Below are 18839 nucleotides of genomic sequence, written 5' to 3' on the forward strand. Positions count from 1 at the left end.
CACAAAAAACTAAACAAAATCATCCAAGGATTGGGGGTCAGGCAGACCAAGGAGCGCACACAGGGAAACCAGACAGTCCAAGGGGGCACAAGGGGCAACCAGACAGTCCAAGAGGGCACAAGGGGCAGACAGGCAGTCCAAGGAGGCACAGAGGGCAGGCAGGCAGTCCACGGGGGCACAGAGGGCAGGCAGGCAGTCCACGGGGAGCACAAGACGGGGACTGGGTCAGGTGGCTTGGGAGCTGGCCACGGGGCAAGGACAGGTTCAGGAGGCCTGGGAGGCGGCCACAGGACAAGGACAGGTTCAGGAGGCCTGGGAGGCGGCCACAGGACAGGGACAGGTTCAGGAGGCCTGGGAGCTGGCCACAGGGCAAGGACAGGGTCTGGAGGCCTGGGAGGCGGCCACAGGACAAGGACAGGTTCAGGAGGCCTGGGAGGCGGCCACAGGACAGGGACAGGTTCAGGAGGCCTGGGAGCTGGCCACAGGGCAAGGACAGGGTCTGGAGGCCTGGGAGTCGGCCACAGGACAAGGACAGGTTCAGGAGGTCTGGGAGGCGGCCACAGGACAGGGACAGGGTCTGGAGGCATGGGAGTTGGCCACAGGACAGGTTTGGGAGGTCTGGGAGTCGGCCTCAGGACAGGGACAGGGTCTGGAGGCCTGGGAGTTTGCCACAGGACAGGTTTGGGAGGTCTGGGAGTCAGCCTCAGGACCACAGCCATGGGGAACTCCGAGGGCGGAGCCGAGGTAGGTGGAGACATGGATGGTTCTGGGTGGCTCAGGAGGCAGAGCCGTGGTCGGCGGAGACGTGGAAGGCTCAGGAGGCAGAGCTGAGGGAGGCTCAGGAGGCGGAGCCATGGAAGGCTCGGGAGGCAGAGCCGAGGGAGTCTCAGGAGGTGGAGCCGTGGGAGGCTCAGGAGGCGGAGCTGAGGGAGGCTCTGGAGGCGATGTCGTAGCAGGCTCAGGAGGCGGAGCTAAGGGAGGCTCTGGAGGCGGAGCCGAGGAAGGTGGAGCCATGGGAGGCTCTGGAGGCGGAGCTGTGGTAGGCGGAGCATGGTGACGGCGACACGTAAAACATGGGGCACACAACCAGGGATTGTAACATAACCCCCCTCTGAGGAGCGGATTCATGAAATTTGATAATGTATTAATTATTTAAAAAAAAATTTAAATGTTGTAAATTTATGTAGCTAATGAATATCCTGTAAATTTGCTACTTTATTTTGAGACAAAATACTTCTTTGTCTTTTTCAAAAAGAAAAAAATTTAAGGTGATTCAATACAAATAAGTTTATTTCTTGAATCTTGATATACTTTGGGACCAGAAAAAAAGCTAATTTTCCTTAAGGTGTGCTTTTAGCCCTGTTGTACCCTACAACCATAATGCATAGATACTTTACAAATAGTAAACTACATTTTGTTTTTTCCACATTAATTTTTTTTAATTGGACAATCATTGACACATTTCCTCAAACTACATACCATTATAAAATACCACAAAAAGCTTTCTTACGCACACAAGAAAAAACTCACTATTTGCAGAAAACTTTTCCCACAGCATTCAAAACTAAATTATCCAGTCAGAATCACACTCAAAAAAGCATTCATGTTGCACACATTAAGCATCAGTTTACACAAAATAAATGTTACTCAGATTACAAAAAACAACAACACAAAACCATTGTCTGACACTTCAAAAACAGAACTTTCATTTCTCAATGTACTGTATTTACTGCATACTCAATTCTCAATGTATTTAATGTCATCTTTTTGAAAGAAAAACATGGCCATGTACTGCAAAAAAGAAGCCAAAAAAAAATGGTGAAATCTTTACAGTATTGGCCAACACCATATTGACAATTTGAACTTCTTGATTTGGGGTGAACAGGCGATTCTTTTTCCATTATTTGATGGTCTTTTTTCAACTCTATAAAGGTGAACAAGTTGGGTTTCCCATACATAGGAAAGCAAAGTATTGGGCAAATATAAAATACTGTAAGAAATATCTGTAACCAACAACTTACCTGTTGTCAGTTCGAAATGTCCTATTTATTCTCGCTACGTTATAACAATTTAGATGTGGCAGCACTCTCTGTCCAGCTTCCCTAAAGCTCATACCATGGTTAATCTTTTACTCATCTGCATCTTTATCTTCCTCTACCTCCTCATGCTTTTTGTTGGTCCATGTTTTTTATGTTTCAATGAGCAATTGTTTGACTTTTATATATTTAAGTCAGTGAAGTATTCAGTTTTAGTTGATTATGTTTGCACGGGTGAGATGTGTTTGCCGCACTATCTCATTGATTTTTGTTTGTTTGACTCCTTTGGTTTTAGATTTGGAGCAGGTGTATTCACAATGACAACTGTGATGGACTTCTGAAAGTTGTGTGAAGAGTTTTGCTAATAGAATGCATGAGAACCGCAAATTGTGTGGGAGCAGGTAAAAAGTGTTAACCATTTTGTAGAATGGGTATATGTTTCTGGCACATTAGCAAGAGAAATTGATGCATTGGGGAATTGCTTCAGTCACAGTGTGTATCCGATTGAAAAAAAAACTGTAATTGTCCTACAAATTGACATAATTTTCCTTAAGTAAAATATAAATATTTAATATTTTGCTTTTGCGGAATTATAACACAAGTATGTTCTTTACAGGTTTTGTGAGATTCAACTTTTTACCCTTCATTCTGGTTGTCATAACCTTAAATTTTGACAGTTTATTATTTATCTGTTTGTGTGTGTGTGTGTGTGTGTGTGTGTGTGTGTGTGTGTGTGTGTGTGTGTGTGTGTGTGTGTGTGTGTTTACTTATGTGCAAATTACCTTCTTTTATTCACACGCACACACACACACGGGAGAGAGAGAGAGAGAGAGAGAGAGAGAGAGAGAGAGAGAGAGAGAGAGAGAGCTCTCATGCAATTCTGAGCCAATCCTCAGATAAGAAAAGAGGCATATAATCCGTTCTATATAAAGTGATTCTCAAAACACCACAAAACCATTTTATCATTGTTAACAATTATCCAGAACTAAGATATTAAACATAAAAATAAATAAATCACACTATTGCCAGCTACTCTACTATGCCTTTGTTTTAAGAGGACACACTATAAAAGAGTATTTTTTTAATTACTCATTTCAAATCAATTATTCACAACATAACAGAGTGTAAAGAACACACTAATCAAATTTAGTTGTTACAATTCAAGGCATCTGAATTGTAACTGAAAAGGTGTAAATATTTTATTATGAAAATAAAGTCGACTCTCAAGGTTGATGCATCGAAAGAGGGAATAATTAATTTCACAAGCGGCTCTAATTTGTGTCTGCTAATAGAATACCATACGCATTATGAGACATTTTAGCTCAAGCTTAATCTGATTCACGCTTAATGGCTCAGATAATGACAAGCTATAATATCAGATATCAAGAGCAGGTTTTTTTTTCTTATCAAAAAGTTAAAAATAAACATTCTAATAACACATTTCATGGATGAGGTATAAACAACTGCAACTTCTCTCTCGTTACTGTGCGCTGCCCTAATTCAACTGTAAACACTTGCTTGCGGAGCAGTTCTCTTAAAGAGACAGTATCGCTTTAGTGCTTGTTATTCATGTCAATGTAAACTTTATGTAAATCAAACAAGTTCATACAAAACATTGTGTAAATACATAAATATTTAAAGGCACAATCATACATTATGAAATATTTTAACTCCAGAAAACACAAAATATTAAATAATTTAACAAATAGGCTGATGCTGCATCTATGAAGGGGTTTGGTCATTTTTTTCATTGTTTTGTTGATATAGTAGCACTTAAATTATATTTTTTAGAATGTAATTATAAATTGTAATGATACAATTATAGTCTAATTGTTATGCGAGTAATTCTATGTTAATTATTAGGTTCCAACCTTGTAAATATTTTGTAAAAAAATGTGGTAGCACATTATTTTACAGTACTGTTCTACATTTACATACTATATAATTGCAACAACTACAGTAATTATTAGGTACTAACCCTAAACATAACCCCAACCATAAATATAACCCATATTAAGTACAGTACATGTAGTTACCTAACATTACTTTGTACTTTCTTAGGTAACCAAAAATGTGTATGAAATTTCAAATAGAGGCAACAGCTTGTATCATTATTAAAAATGCAATTTCATGACATCGTATGAATTGAAAGAACGTGAAATTTGTAAATTTAGAAGAAAGCTAAAATGTGATTAAAATTATGAAAAGTGAAATACAAAACAAATGTACAATCCTGCATACTATATTGTGTGAAGTTACATATAATGAATACTATACAGTACATAAAATGTATGTGAAGATACCCCTTCTTGGTTTGTTAATATCTTTTTCAGTTTTTAGTTACATGACATTTAGTCAAAAGTCTGGTGAGTAAAAACTAAAATTTACTAGCCAATGGGGATTCTTTCTCCAACATGTTTGTAGAGGGTTGTTTTACCTCAAAAACACTTCCAGCTTCAGCCGCTGGGGGCAGTTGAATGAATTTAAGTAATAACAGACCAATTTCACCAGCAGAACTATTTTCATAAATATTTTTCAGTGCTAAAAGGGCTTTACAACAAGACTATTTTATGCACTGATATTCCTGTGTATTGTTAAAACCAAGAGTATTGTTCTTTATTGTATATTATCATGTACCTGTATTCCCTCTGTGCCCGGCTGCTGTAGCAGTTTGACAGTCCTCCTTGTCACCCTCTGTCCTCTGCCCTCATACCAGGTAAGGTTTCCCCCAGCCATCCGTGGCAGCTGATAGTTTAACTCTCCTGATGAGACCGTGTGCTCCAGTGCAGTCCGACAGAAGCTGAAGCTGGATGCAGCTGTGGACAACACAGATAGTAGAGAGACATGTTGAAGACTGTAATAGATCGCAGCATTTATTACAAAGGAATATTTTCATTGTTACATCAAAATCATCAAGAATATTCTTGAATTCTAAATCGTGTCATTACATTGTGTTAATCAGATTCTACAAAATGGCACCACGGCCTTGGCAGCCTCGGTTTGCAGCTCTTTAAATTATTTTATTGGTTTTGTTTGTTTGTCCTATGTTTAGTCATTTTTTCCAATCAGTTTTACCAGGGACGAACTGCTGGACATTCTGCAGCACATATCTTTGTCAATCTTTTCCCAGTTTTGGACAATTCAGATATTTTGTTGGACATTTTAGTCAGAGACAAAGCTGTGATGTTTAAGCGCACCATGAGACACAGGCAAGGGAAGCAAGCCGGCGTGCTGGCCAAGTTCTGACAGCGGGGATTTCGAACAGCACTGCCGAGCAATCATCTAGTGAATCTCCACTCTCTCCATAACGAAACAGATTAACTACATCTCCTCACCCATACAAACAAGGACTTTTAAAACTCTGCTGCCTTGTGCTTCACAGAAACCTTGCTGAGTGAAGCCATTACGAACAGCGCATTACATCTGTCTGGCTTTCAGCTGTTCAGAGTGGATCCCATTGCAGAGTTAACAGAGAAAACGAGAGGCGGTGGAACATGCTTTTATATCAATGAAAGTTGGTGTACATACAGTATGTAACAATGTTAAAAAGATATGCTGTCCTATTTTGGAAGCACTCTTTATCAATTGTAAGCCTTTCTACTTACCGTGGGAGTTTTTCTCGTTTATTCTGGTGAGTTTTTATATTCCTCCACACGTGTGCGTGAATGCAGCGCTGTAACAGCTGGCTGATTGGATTATAGACACAGAGCAACAATACCCGGACTCACTTATTATTATTCTCTGTGATTTTAACAAAGCCAACCTCAGATGTGAACTGCCAAAATACAGATCGCATATTACATGCCCCACGAGAGACAGAAATACACAGAAGAGACACAACAATAAAGGATGTATATCGCTCTGTCCCTGGAGCAGCTTTGGGACTCTCTGATCACAGTCTGGTTCATCTTCTTCCCACCTATAGGCAGAAACTAAAATCAGCTAAACATGTAGTAAAGATTGTAAAGAGCAGACCAATGAGGCTGAGCAGAAACTACAAGCTTTGACTGCACTGATTGGAGTGTACTTGAGGCTACAGACACCAATCTGGACAAACTCAGAGATACTGTGATATCATATATCATGTACTTTACTACTAGGACTTATTTAACATAAAACAATTACAAACCATGGATTACAGCCAAACTCAGGCAGCTTCATCAGGCCAAAGAGGATGCTTACAGAAGTGGGGATAAAATATTGTACAATCAGGCCAGGAACACACTGAATAAAGAAATCAGAGTGGCTAAAAGAAGCTATTCTGATAAGCTGAAAAACAAAGTTTCAGCTAACGACCCTGCATCAGTGTGGAGAGGCCTGAAAGACTTTATTAACTTCAAGACACCATCCCCTAGCTCTGTAGGGAACCAACAACTGGCTGATGACTTGAATTTGTTTTACTGTAGGTTTTAAAGCCCAGTCTCACACCCCACACCCGCTCTGACCTTCACTTCACACAAACATCAAGACCTCCTGCAACCCCCTCCTCTTGCTACTCAATCTGCACTTAAGATCTGTGTAGAGGAGGTGTGCCGTTTCTTCCAGGAAACAAAAGACAAGGAAAGCACAGGGTCCAGACTGTGTTTCACCCACTTGTTTAAAACCCTGACCTGACCAGCTGGCCCCCATCTTCACACAGATCTTCAACAGATCACTGGAGCAGTGTGAATTTCCCTGCTGCTTCAAATGCTCCACCATCATTCCTGCCCCAAAGAAACACAAAATCACAGGACATAATGACTACAGACCAGTTGCACTGACATCTGTGGTCATGAAGTAATTTGAGAGACTGGTGATGGCCCACCTGAAGGACATCACTTGACCCTTTCTAGATCCCTTTCAATTTGCTTATCGAGCAAACAGGTCTGTGGATGATACAGTCAACGAGGGATTGCATCATATCCTGCAACATCTGGACAACTCGTGCCCCCCAGGGATGTGTGCCATAACCACTACTCATCTCCCTGAATAGCAATGACTGCACTACCAAGGATCCCTCTGTCAAGTTCCTGAAGATTGCAGATGAACTACTGTCATCAACCTCTTCCAAGATGACACTGAGTCTGTATACAGAAGGGAGGTTGAATGGCTGGTTCACAGAAGACTACAAAAGAGTGTTCAGACTGCTGAGTGGATTATTGGTTGCCCCCTGCCCACTCTTCAAGACCTGTACACTTCCATAGTGAGGAAAAGGGCTGGAAAAATCACTCTGGAACCCACTCACCTAGCCGACTACCTTTTTGAACTGTTGCCTTATGGCAGGTGCTACAGAGCACTGAGCACCAGAACCATCAGGCCCAGGAACAGATTTTTTCGTCAGGCTATCCATCACATGAACAGTTAAAACTGACCATTGAGCAATAATTATGTGCAATACACAGCTTAGTATATTAATATGAATCCAACATACACTACCTCTTCTGCCATACATTCCCTTGCATCTGTATATAAGATATATATATATATATATATATATATATATATTGTCTTATTGTGTATTTCTATATATACCTACATTTTCTATTCACTTTTTTTTTTTATTCCATTTTTATTATTATTATCTATTATCTCCATCTTGTTGCTACACTGGAAGACAAAGTTATTGTACTGTATGTGTAAGCATACTTGGCAATAAAGCACATTCTGATTCTGATTTGGATTGTGAACCATTGTGTCATTGTGCCATAAAATGCCCAACCATGAGAAAACTTTTTTATCAATTTATTTTTATCATAAATATTTACAAAGATTTCCAGTACTCATTTCTGCTGAAAAAACAAAACAAAAAACAGCTTAAACCATCCAATCACTAAACAAACTGGTTTGATGATCTTAGCGTTTAAAGATGGTCTAGCTGCTCTCCCAGGCTGGCCTAGAAGGTCTTCAACTGGTTTAGCTTAATATATGAAATTAGTGGAACTTTGCACTTACAGACATAAAACAACAGTCTACATTACCATTAATATTTGAACTCTGTTGATTCTGATCAAAGCAAATGTCAAAACATTTGAAACCTAATTTACAGCATAATTCACGTCAAGACTAAATTAAGGGGGGCCTGGGTATCTCAGGAAATTTTGATTACCACCCCTGGAGTCACGAGTTAAAATCCAGGGTGTGCTGAGTGACTCCAGCCAGGTCTCCTAAGCAACCAAATTGGCCCGGTTGCTAGAGAGGGTAGAGTCACATGGGGTAACCTCCTTGTGGTCGTGATTAGTGTTTCTCGCTCTCAATGGGGCATGTGGTAATTTGTGCACGGAGAGCAGCATGAACCTCCACATGCTGGGAGTCTCAGCGGCATCATGCACAACTAGCCACATGATAAGATGTGCGGACTGACTGTCTCAGAAGCTGAGGCAACTGAGACTTGTCCTCTGCCACCTGGATTGAGGCGAGTAATCGCGCCACCTCAGGGACATAGTAGTGGGAATTGGGCATTCCAACTTGTGGAGAAAAGGTGAGAAAAAATAAAAATAAAAAAAGACTAAATTAAGGATGCATTATTGTAATGATTACCGTGTCTTGTCTCACTGTTGCCCTTTGTTTGTCATTTTTGTCACTTTTCTAACTCCTTAGCTTTTCACTTTTGTCACCCTTTTACTTCCATAGTTTTCTTGTCAGCCTTCGTGTGCTCTGTTCATTGTTTTCACCTGCCCTCGTTAGTTGTCTTTGGTTTTAGTTTATCACCCTGTTATCTTGTTTGAGTTCTGTTTGTTCATTGGTTCCCGTCTTCCTATGTCCATGTATTTAAACCCTGTCTGTTTGTTCAGTCTCTGTCGGTCGTTGTTTGTTTGTTTATGGATGTAATTGTTAGCTCCCTGTTTCCAGCCCGAGTTCCCTGTGTCTACTCTCTCGTTCGTGGTTCCTGTTCCCCTTGTTGATGTCCACGTGTCCTCCCAAGGTTCTGTCTCTGTTTTCCCATTATGGACCTTTCTTTTGTTCCCGTGTTTTGTTATTTTATTGTGTCAATAAAGCCGCGTTTGGATCCTACCTTCTGTCTGCCTTCTCCTGATTACCCACATCGTGACAATTATGATGAGTCCCGAGTTAGATTGCTCTAAAAATCTGGTAATATTTTATAAAATATGAAAGTGGAAATTGAAAATGTCATATTCAATGGGATTTTTGCTGTTCTAACTGTCATTCAAAACGAAGCTCTGTCTTATGTAAGGGAAAAATTTTAGGGCACATACAAAAATGGTGTAAATGAAGGGCAATATTCAACTCCTCCAGCAGTGGATGTGACAGGTAAGGTGTATCAGGTCACAGAGCTGGTGGATGAGGCAGACACCTTTTGAGTGTGTGTTTGCACGAAAATGTAAATGTGTGTGTCAGAGTCTGTGTCTGATCCAACAGCATAATTACATCAGTCCATGCATACAAAGTATCCACTGATATCAAATAACTTTTTAACCTAAAAAAAACCTTCAGTAAGTTTGTGTTTCACACACTAACTACGGTATTGTTCTGAATGGAATACTAAAGTGTATACACTGTATACTGATTACAATTTTGAAAAATAGAATGTGGAACAGTATGTGTAACAAGAAGCATTTCAAATGACAGAACGCTTCACTGATGTCACATGACCTCATTATGTGCATATTTGCAGTGAGTGGAACCCAGTTATCATATCAGAAATAATAAAAAACTGTTGTTTTGCATTTTTAATTCAATTCTGCATTTTAGCTCTTGTCATTCAAATAATGTAAAATTACTGTTACTACTGTTCATTCACTACACTGGAAATGGAAGGTTATGTTGAGTGCATTACATTTTCAGATACAGTATTCCATGCAGTGTGCTCTGTTACATACATTCAGTACATGAATTGTCAGATGCTTATCATGATAATTAAAAAATAATTTACCCCACAAATTTGTATTATATTATAATTATTTAATTATAACACTTTACATGTATAAAAGACCAAACAATGAAACAAAAAAAAATATACAATATTTTTTCCCACAGTTCTCATTGTACAGTATATATTGTATAGTATATATTCAACACACTTCTTTGTCCTTCCCCTCCACCGCCTGACACATCACTGTCAGCAGATGTCTTTGCCACATTTTTCACTAATAAGGTTATAGCCATCAGCAATACATTTTCAGCACCAAACCCTGTCAAACACCCATCTCCTGTATGCAACTCTTCTGTCTCTATGTTCTCTCCTCTGACTGACAGGGATGTCTCTAAACTCCTCCTCTCCAACCATCACAACACCTGTTCCCTTGAACCCATTCCATCCCACCTTCTCTAAGCCATCACTCTATCAATCCTACCTGCACTCAAACACATAATTAACACATCTCTAACTACAGGCAATGTCCCACTACATTTAAGCAGGCTCGAGTAATCTCGCTGCTGAAAAAACCTGCACTTAACCCCACACAATTAGAACATTACAGTCTCTCTCATCCCATTCATGGTGAAAACACTTCAAAGGGCAGTTTTCAATCAGATTTCTGACTATCTCTCACAGAAAAATCTGTTGGATGACAAACAGTCAGGTTTCAAAAGTGGACACTCCACCGAGACTGCCCTGCTGTCTATCACTGAGTCACTGAAACAGGCGAAAGCTGGATCCAGATCATCCGTATTGTACTGGACCTTTCTGCAGCCTTTGAGACAGTCCACCATCAGATCTTACTCTCCACCTTCCCTACTCTGGGCATCATAGGAACTGTGCTTGACTTAATTCCTATCTCACAGGTAGGTCCTTCAAGGTAGTCTGGAGTGGTGAGGTGTCCAAGTCACATCAGCTACTTACTGGTGTACTTCAGGGCTCAGTGCTTGGGCAACTCCTCTTTCCTATATATACAACATCACTGGGATCCATAATTTAGGCACATGGTTTCTTTTACCACTGCCACACTGAAGACACACAGATCTATTTGTCTTTCCAGCCCAACAACCCCACAGTGACTCCTCGAATCTCTGCCTGTTTGACAGACATCTCTGCCTGGATGAAGGAACACCACATGCAACTTAACCCAGCAAAGACTGACCTTCTTGTCTTTCCAGCCAACCCTGCTGTTGAACACAACATCACCATGCAGCCGGGTTCAACTACAGTAACACCTTTCAAGACGGTCAGAAATCTAGGGTAACTATCGATAACCAACTAACTTTCACAGACCACATCTCAAAGACAGCACGATCAAGTATATATACACTCTACAATGTCAGGAAGATAAGACCCTTCCTCTTTGAACATGCCACACAACTTCTTGTTCAGTCACTTGTTATAACTATACTGGACTCCTGTAATGCTCTCATTGCAGGCCTCCCTGCATGTGCAATTAGACCCCTGCAAATTATCCAGAATACAGCAGCATGTCTGGTCTTTAATGAACCAAAGAGAGCGCATGTTACACCACTCCTTGTCTCTCTTCACTGGCCAACACAAAGAGGCACCAAAACACTTTCTCAGACTTTTGGTTTCACCGTACTACGTTGGTGGAATGACCTTCCCAACTCCCTCTGTGAAGCTGACTCACTTTCTGTCTTCATAAAATGGCTAAAAACACGTCTTTTCCATGAGCACTTCACCAGTCACTAAATATATATATATATATATATATATATATATATATATATATATATATATATATATATATATATATATATATATATATACACACTCACCTAAAGGATTATTAGGAACACCTGTTCAATTTCTCATTAATGCAATTATCTAAACAACCAATCACATGGCAGTTGCTTCAATGCATTTAGGGGTGTGGTCCTGGTCAAGACAATCTCCTGAACTCCAAACTAAATGTCAGAATGGGAAAGAAAGGTGATTTAAGCAATTTTGAGCATGGCATGGTTGTTGGTGCCAGACGGGCCGGTCTGAGTATTTCACAATCTGCTCAGTTACTGGGATTTTCACGCACAACCATTTCTAGGGTTTACAAAGAATGGTGTGAAAAGGAAAAACATCAAGTATGCGGCAGTCCTGTGGGCTGAAAATGCCTTGTTGATGCTAGAGGTCAGAGGAGAATGGGCCGACTGATTCAAGCTGATAGAAGAGCAACTTTGCCTGAAATAACCACTCGTTACAACCGAGGTATGCAGCAAAGCATTTGTGAACCCACAACACGCACAACCTTGAGGCGGATGGGCTACACCAGCAGAAGACCCCACCGGGTACCACTCATCTCCACTACAAATAGGAAAAAGAGGCTACAATTTGCAAGAGCTCACCAAAATTGGACAGTTGAAGACTGGAAAAATGTTGCCTGGTCTGATGAGTCTCGATTTCTGTTGAGACATTCAGATGGTAGAGTCAGAATTTGGCGTAAACAGAATGAGAACATGGATCCCTCATGCCTTGTTACCACTGTGCAGGCTGGTGGTGGTGGTGGTGTAATGGTGTGGGGGAAGTTTTCTTGGCACACTTTAGGCCCCTTAGTGCCAATTGGGCATCGTTTAAATGCCACGGCCTACCTGAGCATTGTTTCTGACCATGTCCATCCCTTTATGGCCACCATGTACCCATCCTCTGATGGCTACTTCCAGCAGGATAATGCACCATGTCACAAAGCTCGAATCATTTCAAATTGGTTTCTTGAACATGACAATGAGTTCACTGTACTAAAATGGCCCCCACAGTCACCAGATCTCAACCCAATAGAGCATCTTTGGGATGTGGTGGAACGGGAGCTTCGTGCCCTGGATGTGCATCCCACAAATCTCCATCAACTGCAAGATGCTATCCTATCAATATGGGCCAACATTTCTAAAGAATGCTTTCAGCACCTTGTTGAATCAATGCCACGTAGAATTAAGGCAGTTCTGAAGGTGAAAGGGGGGTCAAACACAGTATTAGTATGGTGTTCCTAATAATCCTTTAGGTGAGTGTATATTTAAATCTATCTTAAATACTAATATTCTGAAGCTAGTGAAACTTTGTAATACAGCAGTTGTCGTACCGTTGTCTCCTTAAGATGATTAGCTTATAATGTATTCCTCTTTTGTAAGTCATTTTGTATAAAAGCATCTGCCAAATAAATAAATGTAAATGGAAGTATATAAAGTACTGTGCTAAATTATTAGGCACATAATATGTTTCACAAAAACATTTGTCTTAAGATGGTTATTTATTTCTTCAGTTTTAGGGTGTCAATGGGAAATATACATTTTAGACAATTCCTTTTGCAAAAAGATTACAATAAAATAGAAGAACAGGGAGCCCTGTGTTACGTCCAAGGGCGTATATCTCTTTATTTCCTTGTTACATCTGTGGATGTAGAAGTTGCATGTATATTGATTATACATTGTTTGTATGTTTTCTGTTGTCTCCCTTGTGTTCTCTTTCATCCCAACCAGGTTAATTTACATCAGCTAAGATCGAGTGCTGAGCAGCTCTGATTGGTCCACTACCTGAAGAACATGTGAATAAAGCTGAGGTGGAAAGTCTGCTAGGGGGGGACTCTGTCCTCCTGCCCCAGTTTTGGTAGACTTTGTGATTTAGTGCTGTTGTTAATTAGAAACTAAATGTTGTATTTTATGTTAAACTGTTACCCCACTTTAAACATTGTAACTATAAGATCCTTTGTTGGGTGTGTCATTGATCATTTGGTATCTACAGAAGCGGTAGAGAGGTGGGGCCATTTTCTTTGTCATTAAAATTGTTTTCTCTTGTTTATGGCTAGGTAGTGAGTTAATTTTTTGTTAATTTTCTATTTCTTTGTTTGTAAGGGTAAGTAGTTTGTGCCTCCCTTTCAGCTAGACTCATTTTGTTTGTTATGTTGGCCTGGTCCCCTCTTGAAGACTTTATGCTTCCCTTTGTTTTGTATTTATAGAAGAAAATAATCTTGTAAACTGTTTTCGTAACCTGTTGTGGTTATTGTTGGCTGGGACAGGAGTGAAGACCTCCAAACACTTTTTTTTTTCTTTAAGTTTCTAATCACTTGTTAGTTTTCTTCCCAACCCCTAGACGGGGAGGAAACGTAACACCCTGCAACAGATGGCATGGCTCTTACAGTGCCCACCACTGAACGTTGAGTCAGTCTGGGATTACATGAAAAGACAAAAGTAATTGAGACAGCCTAAATAGATGTGGCATATTGTCCAAGAAGCTTGGAACATCATATCTGCCAAAAAACAAGAAAAACTGTGTCTAGTTGGACGTAGGATAATTGGTGCTATTGAATGCAAAGGTGGTCAAACCAAATATTGATTTGGCTTTTTTATGGTTACTGGAATTTGTTGGACATGAATTGATCAAACTATTTATGGCATTAATTTAGAATAAATGCCTAAAACTTTTGCAATGTACTGTATTTACAGTGCTGGGTAGTAACAGATTACAAGTAATCTGGATTATGTAATCAAATTATAATTAAAACAAATCTTTAAAAAATTGATTACATAACATTTTTAAATACTAAAATTCTGGTTATAGTTACTTATTTGTAGATTACATGATTACATATACAAGGCAATGGCAATAAATTGTCAATTTATTGATAATTTTCATACCAATATCATCATATTCTTACCCCCAAGCGCAATAGTCTCACAGATGAACATTTTGAGCATGTGCTCCTTTTAGATTACAACAGTAAAATATGTACCCCAGTTAAGGAATAGGTGTTGGACTATTATTAAGTAGTAATGGTTTAAAGCAAATGTGTCAGAATGTTGAGCTGTTAGCTTTCAGCAAATGTCATTGCTTTTGATTTTCATTACTGTTTGTTCATGTAATGTTTGTATTGTTTTATGCACTTAAAATGAACAAGATATGTTTTAAAGAAATGTTTATTATTTCTTACTACCTGACCAATAGTTTGCAGCTCACACATTGAAATTAATTGTTTCAGAAGGGTCCTGCCCACAGTGTATACAATAGTTCAACTGCAAAATGTGCAGCAATATGGAACTGTAATGTATTTGTGTGTTCTTGTTTCATGTTTAGATTCATGGTCTTGTTTTCAGGTCTTTTATTTTAAAATTAGTTAACTTCCTTATCTAATCATGTGATATCATGTTTCCCGCATGTTCATGTGTCTTGCTCTCATTTGTTTATTGTCTTGTTAACTAGTTATCAGTCTTTTCATTGGTTAATTTTTTTGTTTAGTCTTGTTATTGGTTGTCTTTGTCATGTGTTTCCCTTGTCAGTGTGTATGTAAGCCCTCAATGTATTTTCCCTTGTCCTTTGTGAAGTATTGTAGGTGTAACGTCATATTGTTGTTTGTAACATTATAGACAAGTCGTTTGTTTGGTTTTGAATGTCTCTTTAGATACCAGCACTTTAAATAAAACTGCAGTTGGGTTCTCACACATCTTTGCCTCGTCCTGTCTTCAGCTAGCCTGCTCGAACATTACAGGAACAAAGCACATCGCTCTACTGTTGATGCTGATGCAGTGGAGTCTACTGCAAGAAACATGACATAAAACTTGACACAATTGTTCCTTGTGTGACTCAGTAGAACTCTGCTGTTTTCTGCTCTTTTAGAATATTCTTGCTGCTCAAAAGACAATATCGTGCACCTCAACTTTGGTATAGGTGATGAATGGATTATTTAATTCTTGTAATGTTTAATGCACTTTTTAAAGATGTCACAAGTTCTTTTTGTGAGGCTCTTTTTGTTAGTAATAAAGGAATCAATTTCCTTCCACTTTTTACTTTTATGTTACAATTATTACCCTCGATCTATCTATCTATCTATCTATCTATCTATCTATCTATCTATCTATCTATCTATCTATCTATCTATCTATCTATCTATCTATCTATTTTATTTTGTATTTTTTGGGGATCGGATTCAATCCAATTTGGAATGCCCAATTCCCAATGTGCTCTAAGTCCTCATGGTGGCGTAGTGACAATCCGGGTGGCAGAGGACGAATCTCAGTTGCCTCCGCGTCTGAGACTGTCAACCCACGCATCTTATCACGTGGCTTGTTGAGCGCATTACCGAGGAGATATAGCACGTGTGGAGGCTTCACCGAGAGCGAATCACATAGCAATCACGAGGAGGTTACCCCATGTGACTCTACCATCTCTTGCGACCGGGCCAATTTGTTTGTTTAGGAGACCCGGCTGGAGTCACTCAGCACGGCCTGGGATTCTAACTAGCGAACTAGCCAGCTTCTTTACCACTGAGCTACCCAGGCCCCCATTTATATGTGTTATTACATCTTCATTACATTGTGAATCTGCCTTTGATTTATGCTGATTCAAACTGATTAATTTAAAATTACTACAATATAGTAATGCGAATGTTGTGAATATCAACATCAAGAATAATCGGAATACGTAAAATGTTTGGGAGCATTACGGTAATGAATATTTTGGGGGAAATGTGTTTGTTTGTCATGACAGTATTTTCACAAGGGGTGATCCAGGCATATTTTCATGAGATTTGCCCATACAGAAAATGTGCATACTGTCCACAGTGTATGCCTACATTCTTCATACAGCAAAAACTATGGCGTTTAATATTGGACAAAACAGAGCAAGCGCAAAAACACAGCGCGCAAGTGAATTTCAACAATGTGAGCACCATGACACAGCTTGCACGTAAAATTTAAACCTGCAGAACTTGCAAATCACAAACTAATTAACAAGTGCACACAAATTAACAAGTCCCACACACGCGCAAGTTATTTTCTGCATGCGCACGCGCCTAACTATACACACGCGCAAGTTCTTTTCTGCACACGCACAAGTTCTTTTCTGCACACGCGCACGCAGATCTGTACACACGCGCAAGTTATTTTCTACACGCGCAAGTTATTTTCTGCACACAAGTCGGTTTTGACACTCAGGGGCAGGGCCCAATCCTTATTTGTTAACAAATGCTATTGGCTGCTGACCAAATACTATACTGCATCTCTTCGAATCTCTCGTGATTGGCTGTTGTTGGACGAGAACAGACAGAAAGCGGGATCTTTTTATTTTTGACAAGAAAAAACTTAGTGGAGAAATAAGAAATATACATCAATTGGAACAATACAATTATTGTCAGTGTAAATGAAAGAAAAGCATCCCCTACACAATACTGAACAACAAAAAGCAAACAGCAAGGGGGTACTGGTTTAAAAAAAAAAAAGTCTCCAGATCAAAAGGCTTGAGAAAAAATTTAAATATTAAAGAAATGTTTTTTAATAAAAGCATCCTTTAGACGTAGCATACAAGTGGATATTTATCGAAACAATTTATCTATCACATAGAGTAAGTATGATTTCAACCATTTACATGTAAATGCCCCAAAAATGTATGACTAAGTAAAGAGGTTATGGTTTCTTTCTAAATTCCTCCTTAATTTCTTTTTAGCTGTAAGATGTTTTGTGCGTTTATATATATATATATATATATATATATATATATATATATATATATATATGTGTGTGTGTGTGTGTGTGTGTGTGTGTGTTTTCTGTCTTTGATAACAACTGAAAATAGGTGGAAATATAGAGCGCAGCCAGGCATTTAGTGAACCTGTTTAGAGGTACCCTATCTATCCATATCTATCCAGCTAATGTTAATGTTGAAGGGAACGTTAGTTTTTCACAAAATGGTAAGTGTAGATAGCTAGATGCCAGATAGTTCCCAGCTTGTTTGTGTGGTACTGCTAGGGCCATCCACTACTCATCAGCCTCTACATTAAATGAAGTTAACAAGTTAACTAAAGTTCGGGAGCGGACCACGCCTCAACCAATCAGCTTCTGCCCGTCAACGCACTTATACGGAACCAACCTCCTCAGCTCCGTTTGTCTCAGTTTCTCGACGGTCTCGCTTACCATGGATCCCGAGCTTCAGATCAACCCTTCCGAATCAGACGAAAATTTATTTCGAACAAACGATCCTTCACCCAGGAAATCATTCTAACAGTCCTCACACAGCCAAATTCCACACCGGCTGCGCTACGCCGTTCTTATTCCTCAAACCCACGGGCATTCCCATCCAAGCTTACTGTCGGAGATTTCTCCAACCCCGACTCGATCACAGGACTGCTCTTCCCCGCTCACGAGAGCTACTATCAGAGATCGCCACAGGCACGGTCGCGATCGATCTCCTCGTGAACAGCATCTCTCTCATTCATCCACCCGCAGTCCTCCAAGGCGAGCTCGCGTTCGTGTTCACGGCACGTCTCCAAAGAACAGCATTAAAGACTGGACCGTGGCCCGCCTTCAGCGAGCCCTCAAGGATAAAGGCATCCGCTTCAGCCGCTCCGACAATAAATCAAGATTATTTCAACTTTATACAGCATCCAACAATACATCAGCAACTACAAACCCTGAGCCCCCAACACATCCGGCATTCTCACGCGATCCTCCCACCGTCACTCGTGACGTCACCACGCTTCCTCCACAGCGGCCTCAGCCAGCAGCATCCGCGCCACCTAGTGGAGTCCAAGCGCAAATTCCAGCATTATCTGCTCCTTCTACCTCAGATCTGTCCCAGATCATTACATCCTTCTTTTCATCCCTATGCTCACAATCAGCTTCAAATCCTCACGCACTTACATCCTTTCATCCCACCATCCATTCTTCTACCCTTCCTTCAGCCGTTAATAGCACCACGGCTCCCGTCATTCCTAGTTCCTCTCCATCAACCTACCCAAATCAAGTTCCTTTGCAGTATACCCTGGAAATCTACATCTCAATGGACATTTTCAACCTCATCCTATTTCTTCTTTCTTTCCAACTAATCCACCCCTTTTCCCCTCCCTCACCCATCCTAACTCCACCCCTTCCCAATACCCTCACATCCTGCCAATAAACAGTAGCCCATTTACCTTCACTACAGCAGCACCACCTCCTCTCCCAGCTTCATCA

The 18839-nt window shown here is 40.1% G+C and overlaps 1 protein-coding gene across 1 annotated transcript in view; it reads right to left on the minus strand.

Moving 5' to 3' along the window:
* The window catches only part of LOC127629008 (sterile alpha motif domain-containing protein 10-like), a 128538-nt gene that overhangs the window by 59243 nt on the left and 50456 nt on the right, over positions 1–18839 (minus strand). The window contains exon 2 of the mRNA XM_052106016.1: positions 4674–4852. Within this exon, the coding sequence (XP_051961976.1) occupies positions 4674–4852 (179 nt within the window). The remainder of the gene's footprint in view (positions 1–4673; positions 4853–18839) is intronic.

This window comes from Xyrauchen texanus, chromosome 35 (assembly GCF_025860055.1).
Source record: "Xyrauchen texanus isolate HMW12.3.18 chromosome 35, RBS_HiC_50CHRs, whole genome shotgun sequence".
Lineage (NCBI taxonomy): Eukaryota > Metazoa > Chordata > Actinopteri > Cypriniformes > Catostomidae > Xyrauchen > Xyrauchen texanus.